General features: G+C 36.7%; 1 protein-coding gene across 1 annotated transcript in view; it reads left to right on the top strand.

Annotated features, from left to right (window-relative positions):
* Positions 1-668: 668 nt before the first annotated feature.
* The window catches only part of LOC110372416 (dynein axonemal heavy chain 8), a 51393-nt gene continuing 36075 nt past the window's right edge, over positions 669-15986 (top strand). The window contains exons 1-29 of the mRNA XM_064041783.1: positions 669-1104; positions 1535-1645; positions 2018-2129; positions 2488-2630; positions 3934-4135; positions 4514-4677; positions 5004-5180; positions 5634-5737; positions 5986-6205; positions 6621-6767; positions 7022-7161; positions 7560-7644; positions 7727-7872; positions 8650-8794; positions 8989-9087; positions 9377-9503; positions 9758-9860; positions 10673-10838; positions 11107-11242; positions 11615-11726; positions 11819-11883; positions 12095-12254; positions 12493-12625; positions 13139-13259; positions 13655-13794; positions 14068-14248; positions 14501-14708; positions 15125-15254; positions 15760-15923. Of these exons, the coding sequence (XP_063897853.1) occupies positions 772-1104; positions 1535-1645; positions 2018-2129; positions 2488-2630; positions 3934-4135; positions 4514-4677; positions 5004-5180; positions 5634-5737; positions 5986-6205; positions 6621-6767; positions 7022-7161; positions 7560-7644; positions 7727-7872; positions 8650-8794; positions 8989-9087; positions 9377-9503; positions 9758-9860; positions 10673-10838; positions 11107-11242; positions 11615-11726; positions 11819-11883; positions 12095-12254; positions 12493-12625; positions 13139-13259; positions 13655-13794; positions 14068-14248; positions 14501-14708; positions 15125-15254; positions 15760-15923 (4274 nt within the window). The 5' untranslated portion in view covers positions 669-771. The remainder of the gene's footprint in view (positions 1105-1534; positions 1646-2017; positions 2130-2487; positions 2631-3933; positions 4136-4513; positions 4678-5003; positions 5181-5633; positions 5738-5985; positions 6206-6620; positions 6768-7021; positions 7162-7559; positions 7645-7726; positions 7873-8649; positions 8795-8988; positions 9088-9376; positions 9504-9757; positions 9861-10672; positions 10839-11106; positions 11243-11614; positions 11727-11818; positions 11884-12094; positions 12255-12492; positions 12626-13138; positions 13260-13654; positions 13795-14067; positions 14249-14500; positions 14709-15124; positions 15255-15759; positions 15924-15986) is intronic.

The following is a 15986-nucleotide window of genomic DNA, read 5'->3' on the forward strand; positions in this document are numbered from 1 at the left end:
ATTTAAATTTATTTAGTTATTTTATTTAGTACTCACAAATGTGGTTTGATTGGAAAGAAAATAAATATGAGCGCAAATAATTAGGAAAGTGTATGACTGATTCGCAGACCCCAATTGGGGCAGAGAGTATATAATCACTACGTTTTTGAATTGGGGTCTAAACCGAGCTTACGGTGACATTGATGTTCAGACCCCGATTGGGGTCCGCTACGGATTTGACGGTTAAACGTAAAACGTATTTATTTTTATAATCTATTTCTACAATGTACACACTATACATATATACAAACTTAAACTACTTATCTTTATACAAAACTAAAAATAAAATACTATATACAAAATATATATATAAACATAAAATATAAAAGAGTAACTAACGTATTGTTTTCATATATTCCCTATTGAGTCTAGTCTTTTGAATTGTTTTTTTTTATTTGGCTGAATATATAGGTTTTTACTACACCAGTGTTTATTATATTCATAGGCCCAACTGCAGGCATTTAGGTAGGTATTTGTATAAAGGTCATGTAAGAAATGTAAGAAAAAGAGGGTACATACATTTTGTGCTGTGGGAATACTATTCAGATACTACTGGCAGTGCAATTGTCTATTTTATGTTTTCAAATTAAGAATTAAAAATGACAATGACTTTGAAGTTTATTTGTACATTTGAATATTAATTTTGTACAATATTGAACGAATTAATTGTAAAAAATAAATATTAATTGTAAAATTATATTTGGATATAATTTTAAATAGTATTGGAAAAACATGGAAGGTGGTGAGGAAACAGAACCTCCGCCTGGAGGCGGTGAAGAAGGGCTTGAAGGTACAGCACCTGATGGACAGAGAAAGTCTGTCGAGATTACTGAGGACGAAGGTGCTGACCATGCCGCTATGGTCGACGATGTGTCCAAACAATTGGCCAAGAAGGCGTCTTCTATTCGAAAAATGTCGCTTACCGATGGCGAACGTGTCGAAGTTGATAAGGCTGCCCTGGAAGCCATACTTGATCTCAGTTCGCGAATAGCGGGAATTCAGAGGAGGAGCAGATTGTCTATGAGCACATTGGCGTTGGGTCACGAGTCTTATAAAGACAAGCAAGTAAGTAAATAGTTTGTTTTATCGTAATCATTTACCTGTTGGTATAGTTATCGGCACGGATATTGAGCCCTGACCTCCACCTGCGCAGAAGCGATTTATTGGTTTATTGCCTTATGTGTACAGTGCGCAAAGCGATCCCCACTCTTCCGCCGAGAGCTCAATATCCGTGCCGATAACTATACTTAACTAACATTCTTTTCAGCCATTTTATTATTCAAAAGATTCACTCATCGATGTTTTGGTCGTCCCCTCTTTCTTTACAGACTTTACACATTCACATTCATGCTCGGTATTTAATTTATATTTTTGCACCTATACCTACATATCTTACTACATACCTGTATTTCTATACATATAACTAACTAACTACTAACTTTATACTTAGTCTCAATTGTTGACTAAAGACGAGAATTATCTATTTTGCTTTTAGGCCAAAGCTAAAGATGCACGGAATAATCGTATCGGTGGTCTCAAACAACAACACAGATATTTACTAGAGAATGCTGCTGCGATATTAAATAAACCCCAAGAATACGTCTTGGTAAGTTTAAGTTGTCTCTTAAATACTTACGAGTGTGGTTTAGATTCCAGGCACATTCGATGTGTTGGTAAGTAGGTAGGTACTTTCTAATTTTTTGTAGGTATTTTGGTCAATAACGACTGAGTAAAGCTGAAAGAAAATATCTCTATTAGACCTGAAAGTCTGAAATCGCCAAAGCATGGCGATTAACGCTCTTCTCTGTTAAAAAGGCTGATGATGAAGTGTACGGCCTAATGTAGGTACAGTAGACCGCACATCAGTGGTAACTGTCATGCACCTTAACTCAATAGTAATAAGTACGATTTTCCTATAAAACTGTTACCACTGACCTGAAGTTGACTGTACTATTGTAGGTTATTTATCCCGTTGCAGGAAGGTGTATATGATTCAGATGTGCACATTGAGCTTTTAGACAGCGCGATCGCGGAAGGTGGAAGACATTGTGTGGTTTTGTGTGACGCCATGCTGCCCCCTGTAAAAATGGGTAAGAAATGCAATGAAGACTTCATAAGTTTTATTAATTAGAATAACTAGGTACACAATTAATTTTCTTTAGAAGCGCGGTTTTCTTTCCGAAAGCCTTCCCCAACGAACGTCAACCATTGCTGTGATATCATATTCTATTGTTTGGTAAATTGTAGGTACAGCGGTTTTTTTTCAACGAAGATTTTAATTAAAATATTTTTTTACAAACTCAAGTTTAACGTTACAGAATATTGACATCAGTCGATTGCAATATTGGTTATCTAATCAAGTGCTTCTTCATTAACTTACCGAAAGAAGAAAAGGAGTAAATACAATATATGTAGTTGCAATAATTAAATATTTATTCAACATTCCAGAATCCGGTCGCTTTGTTCCCAATCAGAAGGGTAAAATGGAAAGGACGTATTTATCCGATGCGTCCACTATCGGCACTGAGGGAAAGTGTGTTGCCATGTACAGGTTCAAAACCAAAGCTATTGATGCAAGGAATATTGGCGATGTAATTATTGTTTAATTAATTTGCCTCCTTATATTGTACATAATAGAACATCATTAGAAAAACCTATGGACACCAGGGTTAGGTTATCGCATAGAAATGTTCGCAATCGCGAGACCTAAACCTAAACAGGTATAGTAAGTTCAACTCAGTTGTGCGCGCGGCCTTATGTGTGGGTAACCCTTGTACATATACAGTAACTTTGTGTGCGTGACAAGAGGTACAGTCGGGTACAATACAGTTATTTAGGGGTTGTATACGGGGGTTTAAAGAAAAACAGTTATTACGTAATTTAATGTTTATTTATTTATAATGATTATGAATCGCTATTTGAAAAATCTAATGATGAATTTTCGGATTCGCTACTCTCCAAGGAGAATTATAAATTCTGACTCCAATGTCAAAATGTCTATAGTATTCTTCTTTTTTCTTTTCTACATGTCGACAAGTATTACGCCACATCCCTTCATCAATTTGACTTAAACGTTCATTTATGAGTTTCATTATTTTGTTATTTTGGTCGACATTATGCGAAGCAATATAACTTTTTAAAATTCCCCACACATTTTGTTTACATTATTATACTAGATTATACCTCTTTTTACATTCTTAGTCCACACTTTTATTTATTGTCCACGTACCCCGAGCTAGAAAATATGTACTTAAGGAGTATTCAATTCTTAGATACTGTCAATGTCAATTTGAAAAGACGTATGAAAAAATAATGAAAAACTATATTTAATAATAAAAAGCTTTGAATGTCGTTTTATTTTTTGAAACGCTTTATCTGACTCCTTAATAATTTCTCCGCGAATAACTAGTATTTTCGTAAACGACTGTACCCATAACAAAAAGCAATAAGAACACGTCATGCTCGGACGACGTCACTGTCACACAAATGAAAGTTGTATATTTACAAGCCGACGCACACATAGGGCCGCGCGCAAATCTGAGTTGAACTATCTATACATCAGTCTTCATGAGATTTGCAAGTCTGAATAGTTTACTTTCCTCAACTTTGGCAATGGAGCCTTGACTATCAATGAAATGAATGCACAATCATATTTGCAAATAAACTTTGTAGAAGTAGCCTATACCGCGCGCGCGGAAACAAAATAACTTCGTACATTGGCCTATATATTCCTATCTTTATTACACCCGCGTAGTTCATTGCTGTCACGTTCGCACGTTGGTTTCTGCGCAAGCGTGAGATATAAGGTCAACGTACGGAAGTCTTTCGTTTCCGGGTGCGTAGGTATTAAGAATAGTAGAAAAAAGTGGTTGTGCCCACTGTTGAACTTTTCAGGATTATTACTTCGTGGTATTCGATATAAATCCAGAAAGCGCGAATGTTGTATCAGGCATATACAACACCATGACTCGTGTTTATATGCCAGCTCTCAATTCGTGCCAAGGATGGGGCGATATCAACCCACCTAATCCTAACAGCAAGGATATAATAAAGACATATATTTCCAAGATCATGCTGTTTAATGATTATCTTGCAAGTTAGTACATTTTACTTTATTTTACTGACAACTGTAGAACTGCCTTCAAATACCTTTGCTTCTTCGAAGTTGGATGTAGTGACTCCACGATAGCACATGTAAATGCATAAGCTCTGTAGCAAGTTGTTGTGCCTATATTTGAAGGTCTCTACCCTTCCCGCGATTTCACCCGCATCCCGGGAATTTCTCCCCGTACCCAACAAAATACCTACAGCCTATTTTACTCGGGTATAGTCTAGCTTTCCAACAGTGAAAGAATTTTAGTAGGTAGTTTCTTAGCCATTGGGGTACCTACAAATAACCAAAGAATGATTCCTCTTCAATCTTGGAAATATTTGCTCAAACTAATCCTACAACATAATCGAATTTCAATTTAAGAAACAAAAGTAGATTTGGACTGCTGTACAAGATTTAAAATTAATCTCGCATTGTATGAGGATGAATTAAAAGATGAAGAGAAAATGAAAGCTGCCATCACTAAAACTGCTGTGCTGGAAGAAATATGCTCCTACGTTAAGCAATGGATCAGGCAGATAACTATGGTAAACAAATAGTTTTAAGTCTTTTCAGTTAAAATATGACCAAGTGGTGACAAGATGTTGATATTCCGAAAGATACTTTGAATTTCGCGTCAGGGCCGTCTGTAACCAGGCTTTTCAAGGAGTATTGTGTTGCCCAGCCAGGTAACTGGGTTGAGAGTTGGTTTTTGTAAAATTCTACGATCAAAAGAATATGCAAATGCCCGCACAGATTGTAGCTCCGTTTTTCGCAGGTTACGCAGATACTACGCAAATGAAAACATCCTCAAATCTATTAATTTCGCCACCCTACTGACTTATATATCGATGACTTAATCGGTGGCTTACAGGTTCTAGTACAAAGTCAACAACTACGTCGGGAGCCCTCCAACATAGGTCCATTAGCTGAGCTGGACCATTGGAGGCGACAGCTCACGACCTTCACGTCTATCATAGAGCACATCAAGAGCGAACCCACTATGATGTACATACACACGCTGATACGGGCTAAATCGAAACTTTTGAAGGTAGCTATAGAAACCCACAATATAACTTGCAATAAATGTGTATTTTCGTCACACACACGGTACGTATTTAATTTAGAAGGTACCTGACCTACCTGCCTCATGACATCTCCGATCATGTTTCCATCCTCTGTGAAACAGACGCAGAGCAGTCTTTCTTTGTTTTCTTTGTGTTCTCAAACATTCTTTATATAAGTCGGTGCCTACTTAGCTTTTTGAAGATCAAGAAATTATGTTCTTGTTTTAGCTTTAGGTACAGAGTCCACAGTTTCAAATATCTTGTCTCCACAGTCTTGAATTCTGTATATCTCAGCAGAAGAATTCTATTGGATGTATAAAAACTCCTCCACTCCGTTTTGGAGTCTTTGTCTTATTTCTTTGTTTCTTGGTGTAATCTACTTACTGGAACTAGATGAAAACGACCAGAAATGAAAACACGATTTATTTTCATTTTAGAAATGGCGCCAATTGGATAATCTAGTCACTGATTATTATAATGAAGCTTTTGATAATGTGAAATATTTATATGCTTTGGAGAAATATTGTGAACCGTTGTACAGGTAAATACAATATAACAATAGGTAGAACAGGTAAATATAATATAATTCAGCTTATGTAAGTAAATACTATTTCCATTTTTAAGAGACTTCTCTTCCTAAGATTCTTCTCTTGCGTTCATTTTTTATACCTTAATAGATACCGTAAAAAAAACAGTTCTTTGCTTTCCCGGGGTTTGGTTTGCCTTCTGTTCGGTTAACTTACAGCAAAATATATATTCTTAGATATTTACTATTTTATTTTCTTCTAGATGCGATCCTTCAACCACCCAACAATACATTCCTGGCCTGTTATACACAATTCGTATGATATTCGCCACGTCCCGATACTATAACACTACAAAACAAATATCTACGTTGTTGGTCAAAATCACCAATCAAATTCTAAACATGTGTATGGATTACCTTACGAATAATGGAAAGAAGAACATTTGGAACCAGGATAAGATCAATTTTATGTACAAAGCTAAAGTGAGCTAAAATTCTTATTAAATAATATTATAATTTCGTGAGTTTGTTTGTATGCTTTTATGCTAAAATGGCTGATCTGATTGAGATGCAATTTGGTATGAGAATAAATGATGCCCTTTTTTTAACGACGTCAAAAATCATCAAATGACTCCTCCCGCTGTGGGTTAGCAGCGGTGAGGGAGTGTCAGACTCTTACTGACTAAAAACCGTCGTGTTCCGTCGTAGGCCTTTTATGTACCAGGGCCGCGGTAACTCTTTCGAACAATCCCATAACTGATGCCCTAAGATGAAGATTGGCTATTTTGTTATCTGGAACGAGACCTACTTTTCTCTCAGGACGCGAAGTAAATCCCGGGCAATTTTTTTTCTTATGAAAGATGGATGTTACGTAAAAAATATGGAACTTATGTTTCAGCTGTGCTTGAGTTTATATTACTTCTACCGAGAATGCTACAATGAGACACAGAAAGAAATGATGGAGGCAGCCGACGAACGACCTTTTGACTGTTCCGAAATGTATATCTTCGGAAAGTTTGAGACTTTCAGGAAACGATTGCAAAAAGTATGTTTTTCACCTACGTATTGTGTACTTACCTAGGGGGGTTTCGTCATGGGACGACCGCTGAGGACACGAAATAATAGTCACAAAACTTGTAATAAACTATCCAACAATGCAAGTAGAATAAAAAATAAGGATGCATGAAAGTAGTGAAAGTAGTATAAATCTCAGCTTCGATTTATTGTCTCGCGGAATTAACGCTAAGCTAGGTACCTACCTATTTTCCTTAACATATTATTATCGCTTTCTGTCTACAGATAATAGATTTATTCCACACATACATTACGTATTATGTATTAAATAAAACTACTTTGGAAGGCATAGAGGAATTTGCTACAAATTTTAATAAACTATTCAAGACAATTTCTACGAAAACCTATGACGCTTTGGATCACAGGTTTGTTTTTAATATTAACCGAAGTCTTTATGCAGTCAAAAAATATCATAATTTTTAGAGAATTCCGGAGATTAAAAAGTGGATCATGAAGACATACATCATACGTCTTATTAGCCTGAAGTCCACCGACAGACTTACGTTTGAAAATTTACCTTCAAGAAAACTTACGTTTAAATTGTCAGTGAACCTGGTCAGCAATTACTTTACCTAAGGCACTTCCTCTACTTCCTCGAGATTCAGTAAATCATCCTCATCTTCCGAGCCTTTTTTCCAACTACGTTGGGATCGGGTTCTTGTCTAACCGGAATCCTTCGAGTTCTCCCCTCCTTCCTTCCTTCGGGTTAATTGGTTCCTCTCATTGAATTTTAGTAAATAGTTACATTATTTTTGTGTTACAGGCGTCCAGATTTTGATAAGGACTACAAAATATACAAAGACCACGTGGCAAATCAAGAATTATTGCTTGAAAACTTTATGATTAATGTAAGCATTGTTTTACAATAGGTATACTGCTTTAATTTTAAAAACATGACTTTGGTTCCATCATTCCATATTTTTTCCTCAGAGCGTCAACAAATGCCCAACCACAGAAATTGCGTTGCATCTTCTAACACGATTTGAGAAACTGAAATTAGATTGTTTGTATCTAGAAGATCAGTATTATGATTTGATCAGCACTTACACGGCTGAAATAGAAGCTTTACGGGACAGGTACTTAAAGCATAAATTTTTAGGATATCATAAGTCTAAAGAAAATAAAACCGGCCAAGTGCGAGTCGGACTCGTGCACGAAGGGTTCCGTAAATTACAGTTAAATCAACCTATCTCAAAAACTGTAAGAGATACTTTGATCAAACCAAAAATCGTTGAAAGAGTTAATTAGCATGCATCACCTCTATTTTTTTTAGAATTTTATACCCCGTAGTTATAAAAATAGAGGGGGGGGGACATACTTTTTACGACTTTGAGAGCTGATATCTCAAAAACCGTTCACTTTAAGTAAAATGTTTTTTAGAAAACTTTATATCATTTTAAAAGACCTTTCCATTGATACCCCACACGGGTATGTACATCGAAAAAAAAAATTTCATCCCTCAGTTACATGTATGGGGGGCCCCACCCCCAATTCTTTTTTTTACTATTTAGTGTCATATTTTTGTAGCGGTTCATACAACACATATTCCCATCAAATTTCATCACTGTAGTACTTATAGTTTCCGAGTAAATCGGCTGTGACAGACGGACAGACGGACAGACGGACAGACGGACAGACGGACATGACGAAACTATAAGGGTTCCGTTTTTGCCATTTTGGCTACGGAACCCTAAAAAATGTGACCTACTTATCTCTCACTGTCCGTTAAGGTAAGGTCCCTTTTCTCAAGAAAATTTTAAGGTAGGTGTAATGTAGGTGAAATTCATACGTACTTATGTCCCATTAAAAATCATAGATGTCTATAGTATTATATATATGACAAATTCCTTTAGGTATAATGAAGAAAAGGAACAGCCTGAATTGCCAAGAAATATGCCGCCAGTCGCCGGCAGAGTTATGTGGATAAGGTTCTACGATAAGAACATTAACATGCCTATGGATGTTTTTAAGAAGCACCATGAAGTTATTACACACATGGTATGTATAGAACATCAGCTGTTTTCCTATGGTACCACCACCAACGAAAACAAAAGTGAAAGGTTCCAAGAAATAAAAGAAAAGCGAAAACAACAGAAGGATTTTTCGAAATTCAATCCTTGCTAAGATTCGCAGAAGACTTGAGAATAGTCTTCATCATTCTACTTAACATATTAAATTCTGTATTCTTTCAGAATACGCAGCGGTGTATCAAATTATACAATGTCCTAACGATTGTCTTTACCGAATTCGAATTGATTTATCACTACGCCTGGGCCGAAAATGTTGGACAGGTAATATGAAAAGCTAGCTAATTATAACAACCTCAAGGGTCGATCGATCAAAAAGTTAAGCAACTCAAGTTTACTTAGTTTCGTTTTGTCCGAGTAACTGGGTTGAGGTCAGAAAAGCAGTTACTCCATGTAAAACACTGGTACTCAACTTTATCCCGTAAGACTGAAAGCTGATTGCAATATATTTGTGAAAGGACTAGGCAAATAATGATGTTTTCAATAAGTACCTAAGAACTTTAACTTGTAACTTTCTAAACAATTTTTTTAAAAGTCACAATATAACTTTCAGGTTCGATTAGGTCTGATTGCTCCACTGCTGCTTCGGAATCCAGCAACAAATATGTATATCATAAACTTCAGTATTTACATACCGGAGTGCATTCGGGAAGTGGAGTACATGTGGCAGTTGGGACTGCGTAAGAAAAATTACATTCTATCTACCTCTATATACCTATTAACCTCTGCCGGCAACGCCTCAGGATAAATGGAAGCCATCCTCGATACATGGGCGATTTGATAAATTCTGAAATAATGTTTTTGAATTCGGTACAGCAGTTTCTGTATTTAGTGCATTCAAGCAAGCAAATAATCAAACACTTTAGCTTTATATTATTATTAGTAGGTGCCAATATGAGCGAACTAAGTATAATTTTATGAAACCATATTATAGGTGTCCCTGACGGAGCTCAAATCATTGCATTTTGTAAGGATAAGATCCTTGGCAACTATGAGAGGATCAAATATTTGGTGGACAGAAATAACCAAATTCGAATGTAAGATCGTTAATTTTTCAATCTGTATGAAAGGACTATACACCACCTTTTAAAAACATCCAAAAATTATACATTTAAAATTATAAAAAACATCCCAATTTGTTCCGCTATTTAGAAGCTACGGCACCGCAGATACACAGTTTATGTGTTATAACGGTAAAGCCTTGGAAAGCCCTCTTTGCACCAGTAGTTAAAAAGATGATCATCGGTAATTTGCTTTATAAAAATACTTTTTCATCCCACCATCTCGGAAAGAGTAGTTTTTTTTAAGTTTACTCTTTGATATCTGAGCGCAAAAGCCGTTTTTATCCTCTAGAGCGGCAAAGTGATTTGAATTTAGAACATCGTGTGCAATACTCCATTTGTAACAATCTTGATAAGACTATTCATACAAATACATATTAAACAAATAAAAACTGCCTAAAATAATTATTCAATTAATTAAGTAATTTTTAGTATTGTTTTTACATAGATTTTAACCTCTTTTCTTTTTTAAACTGAGTTTTCAAATAAATGAACAATTTAATAGGCACATCTTTTTAATTTGACATTCATATGTGCGCGCCATTTTGTTTTAGTAATTTCCTCGATGAGGTGGGATGAAAAGTTACGTGTTGCACTCGAGTGCAAAGATTTTTCACCTTGTGCTCTTTTGATTCCCTCGCTATCGCTCAGGATTCTAATTATTGAAACACTCGCTACGCTCGTGTTTCAATTTTAGAATCCTTCGCTTGCTCGGTCATCAAAATTAAGCCCGCGGTTAAAAATCAACTTTGCACTCTTGTATAACACAAATAACTATTTTGCTACAGGAGCATGCCGAAGCTCTACCAACCATTATTACGTGCACAACTGATAAAACTCGAGACTGCTTTCCAGCCAGGCTTTTCCACAATAACATGGACATCCCTAGAAATACCCTCTTATTGCGAAAATATTGAGAAAGTTTTAACGGAAGTAGACTTGTTTGTCAAGGAGGTAAAACTTTCTGTTAAATAAATGATGTTGATATAGTTGGAATCATCAATGACCAAAACCTGGAAGTGAAGAAACCTGGACTTAAAAGTCCAGTCCAGAAATCGGCAATCCGCCTTAAAGAAGCGTGGTGATTAACACTCAATCCTTCTCAGTGTAAGAGGAGGCCGCAGCCCAGCAGTGGGACGATAAAAAAGCTGTAAATGATGATAGTTGGAATTCTTTTAAAGTTTAGATCAATGTTAATATTAATAAAACTATTGATACATAGGTGGTAGACATGAAGGAAGCTCGCATAGATGCGATTTTGGCATCAATAACCAAAACATTGCTGGTTTATTTGCCTGAAGAGGCTGTGGACCCTGCACACTTTTATGAGGAAAATCTCCAGAGACGCGATGAAATAGGTATCTGTTTTTTGTTATATTTAAGGAGCTCGTTGCTAAGTAACCTTATTGGTCAACAGGTTAACTATTTAAATCATAACCAGCTCCCTCCGTATTTCGGAAGCTAATCTTCAAAATTACGAGGATAGCAAATGATAGCAACTAATGACAGCTGGTAGCAATTAGGTAGCAACTCTCTATTATGTGTTTCGAGTTGATCTATGAGGAGTGACACCGATTCTGACGGTCACTCCCTGTTGCCGTTTGTCCACTTTTGGCAATCGTTCATCGTCTATTTGAGACACTGGTACTCAGCAGCACCCTATTAGACTAGCAGCTAACACCAACTTAAAGTTTTAATAGAAAAATGTGTGGTCTCTGTCCTTTTTATAGCATTGGAGCTTCAACAGAAGTCTTGGAATGCTGAAATCGCTGTAATAGAACTGATACATAAGTTTTTAGACAGTGTTCCGTCTAAACAAATACAGGCTTTGAAGAATAACTGGTGAGTATTGAGGAATAGAGTTCATAATATGATAATGTTACATTAACCAGCATACATTATGATGTTTCTTATGTTTTAAATGTTATTTTAAGGTTGGACATAGAAAAAGCTTTGAAGCAAGTTACTTCAGCTACTCGAATAACTTCTGAAGACACAGGTAGATTTTATATTGTAACTGTAATTTAAATCATGAATTATGCCCAGGATACCCGCGAATTGGACAGATTTCTTGTTCATTTTCTGACATCATTTCATTGACATTTTGTCGCGTATGCATGATTTGTCTAGATTCTAGATACCTTCTTGAACGAGTCTGAGGCTACTACAATAACTCGTTGGAAGTGAATTAAAACATGGTGTTTTTCTAGTGTTTATGGAGATAGAAAACCCTGACCGTTACGATGTGGTGCCAGTAGTCAACGAATGTAATGAACTGTTTGCTTACTTTGCAACGAAATGTGTGGAAGCACTCATTAAGTGCACTCGACAAAGTCTTGATATTTTGAGAAGAAGAGCTTCTGTTTCAAGGTATGAGACTTTTCTATTCACTTCTTGTTGACTGCCAGGGCTGATGACGTATTTTCCTTGGTAAACAGTTTTGAAGTCAATTTATATTTTTCATTTTTTTTACTACCTGATCTAGAAAACTTTAACGCCTCGTCTTAACATAACCTTCGCTGCCGTTGTCGAGTTTTAGAAGACTAATGAATTGCAATTAATTTGTGATGAAGATATGCGAACTAAATATGGATATTTACTATTTCAGCTTTTTAACAATGACCACCGACCCAGCTGAGCAGAAAAAGTTGCGACCACTGATGTTGACTAACATGTACTTGCAAATACCTAAAATATCGATAAAGCCTACTTTGGATGAAATACAAACTTCATTCTCACAGGTGCTATAATTTAAATCCTTAATGAATAAATCTCCTAGCGTGTATTCTATTTGATGACATTGCTTGTTGCTCTATCTAACCAGACAGCAGATAAGTAATCCGAACTCGATAGAAAATCTTGTCTCACAGTAGTACTCGTTGGTCTAATAAGCCTCTAATCGATGCGCGACGATAAGATTACATCTGTGTGGCATGTACGTTATTAACCTCTAAGTCCCGCTTTTATTTTCTTTTTGATCGCTTTGTTGATTATCATCCTCCGAGCCTTTTTCCCAACTGTGTTGGGGTCGGCTTCCAGTCTAACCGGATTCTGCTGAGTACCAGTGCTTTACAAGAAGCGACCTGCCTATCTGACCTACTCAACTCAGTTACCCGGGCAACCCGATACCCCTTGGTTAGACTGGTGTCAGACTTACTGGCTTCTGACTACCTGTAAAGACTGCCAAGGATGTTCAATGACAGCCGGGACCTACAGTTTAACGTGCCATCCGAAACACATTTTGTTGATTTTAGGTGGTCCTAAATTGCATAATGGATATCCATCGCTACGTGTTCATGTGGGGGCAACAGGAACAAATTAAAAAGGAACAGTTGGGCGGTGTTTCGTTGTCAACCCAAGTACGATCTACTACCGGTACGTCAGGAGATGAAGTTAAATTTTACGATTTTATTGGGTTTCATTATGGCACGGTAGCAACCACAAGAGCAAGCTTTCCCATCGTTCGACTTGCGAAAATTTATCTCGCATAAGCCTAAATACAGTTGGTATGCCAACCACACGTATAGGTAGCGTTCCGTATACGGTTCCGTCATCAGCTTCTAGCTACTCAGTAAAATTTCTTCAATATACTATTGATCTTTATCTATAAACTATAAAGTTCACTGTTGATTGGGAAATGAATGTACTGAATGTTTTTGCAGAACCCAAAACTGTGCGAGTGGTAGCCTTTGCATTGTTAGATAATAAGTAAGTAATAAATAAGTTGGAAACTAAAACTCTTAATGAAGATGTGCCTCAATTATTTGCAGGAAGTAGATCGGGGTCCAACATAAGTGGTATTAGAAGCTACTTCCGAATGGTATCGGAACATAAAGATATAGTCAGGTCCGTGATGGCGTTGCAAGGGATGATGTATATGTACAAACCAGATATTGAAAAGCTGCTAACGGTATGTACCTAATATATGTATATATTTTCACGATGAAATATTACCTTTATGCTAATCATCAAAGGCTAGGCAGATGATGACGATGGTGGTAGATATAGACATACGGAAGGAAGAGGAAGATTGCGTGAAAACCGGTATGGCTGGAAAGAATGTAACTTACGAGATGACGTCAGTTAGAAAAAATATGATAGAAGACATGCGTCAACTACAAAATAAAAATGGCGTAAAGGCAGAATGATGATTAATAAAGTGTATTGTTTTACTGTATTACAGAGCTACGGAAGATTTTCCCACCTATGGGCAGAAGATAGGGTGAATCAAGTACAAGAATTTGTAGATTCGAATCCCTTGAATGTCATAGTAAAAGATATGCTCAACAAGTACGAGGGTCAGACGGAGGAAGTTCTAAATTTGCCTAATCGACATGTCATCGGGTCTATACAGATTAATATGGGTAATTACATCTCTGTTTTCACCTGCATCTTGATAAAGAATAGCTTGTTACCGTTTTCGCAGACCTCTGCCATCTTAGTCTAAATGCATTTCCACATTATAAATGCATATCCCTAAGCCCAGATTCTATTACCTATGTACCTGTAAGTATGTTATTTATCCTGCTCCTGAGAAGATGACCATCTTTGTCGCAACAGACAAAAATACAAACATACTTAGTGCAAGAATTTCGCTTATTATTTAACTTTTTCAGGACACATAAAATTGGCGTTACACTTGGAGTCGATCGAATGGAAGAGGATTCTGGGTAAACTGCTCTGTCACGCTTATAAAGATCGCGTGATCAAGTTGATGCAGTTCATCAATGATCGCATGAAGACTATGGGCAAGAAAATAAAGGATTTGGATGACGTCAGAGTTGCCATGTTGTGTCTTGAGCTTATTAGGGAAGAATTTATAGGGTAAATATAAGTACATATTATAGTTTTCCTCTGTTAAGGATATCTAAGACTGATGGTGGATTGTACCATGTAAATGATTGATTTGATTTGATTTATAACCAAATAAAACGAGCCATCAATTTTTCAACGATTTCATCAATTTGCACCCTGAACGGTTTTTTAATCGGTCTGGTAATTGCTACATCCAGTACCTAAGACTGGAAGCAGACCCTAACATAATTAGGGAAAGGCTAGTCAGATGATGACTATGGCCTAGTAATTCCTAAAATTCACCTGTTTTCAACCTGGCAACCAACACAACTCAAACCCAGCATAAAGTCGAAACGTTCTTCACAGTAGTTTCGGTCCGTATGCAAGTTAGTAACACAGGTACATAGGTGGTTACTAAACTTTTATTTTCAATTTGTAATTTCTAGCATGGATATGGAACTGGATCTCATTGAAGAGAGCTACGGCACTTTCCACCAGTTTAGTATCGACGTGCCTAAAGAGGACGCCGATATGGTGTATGGACTGCGATACGCTTTCCAGAATATGCTTCTGACTGTATGAATCTTTTTTATTTATTAGTTTAGTTTAAGATGTTACAGCTTCTATGCTCGTAGAATTTTATTCTTACGGTCGAAATTCTGAAAACGCCACCAAATTTTGAGGACTGCTCATATATCATTTAAGCTTTGTCGCATTGACCATGATTACTGCGACAGAAACCCTTTTTAGAAGAACAAAGAAACGTTTGAGTATTTCTCCCTTATTTCTTGGTCTTCCTTTTCTTCTAACTCGTCATTTTGAAGGTCGTACATATCTTTAAATACCTATATTGGACGGTGGTGTAAGGTTCTTCATCCTTCTCTACAACGTATTTACTTGTCTTAGGGAGGGCAGTCGGTATCGAGAGCCCGTTAGTTGTTTTTAGATTATATTTTGAATTTTGCCATTATAGCTTCATAGAAATTAATTTCAAATCGAAAAACGACAGCTGGATCGGTAATTGAAATCCGCAGTTAGTCCGGACATCCCACACTACAACCAACTTATTTTCCTATTTTAGTCTCAGCAAGTACAGCAAAGAATTGTGGACATGCAAGGTCCACTGCAATCAGAGTTAACTGAAGGTGTAGCCACTTTCTTGGAAGACGTGCTCAAGTTTGACGCTGACTTTGACGCGTTTGGACCCTTGACTCCCGGTCTAACTGCTAGAGAAGCTAGTGACAGGTACATTAAAACTCTTGGGGTCTTACTAAAAAAAAGTTTAACAAGTATTCGACCCGTGTTTAA

The sequence above is a fragment of the Helicoverpa armigera genome, chromosome 26 (assembly GCF_030705265.1).
Source record: "Helicoverpa armigera isolate CAAS_96S chromosome 26, ASM3070526v1, whole genome shotgun sequence".
Lineage (NCBI taxonomy): Eukaryota > Metazoa > Arthropoda > Insecta > Lepidoptera > Noctuidae > Helicoverpa > Helicoverpa armigera.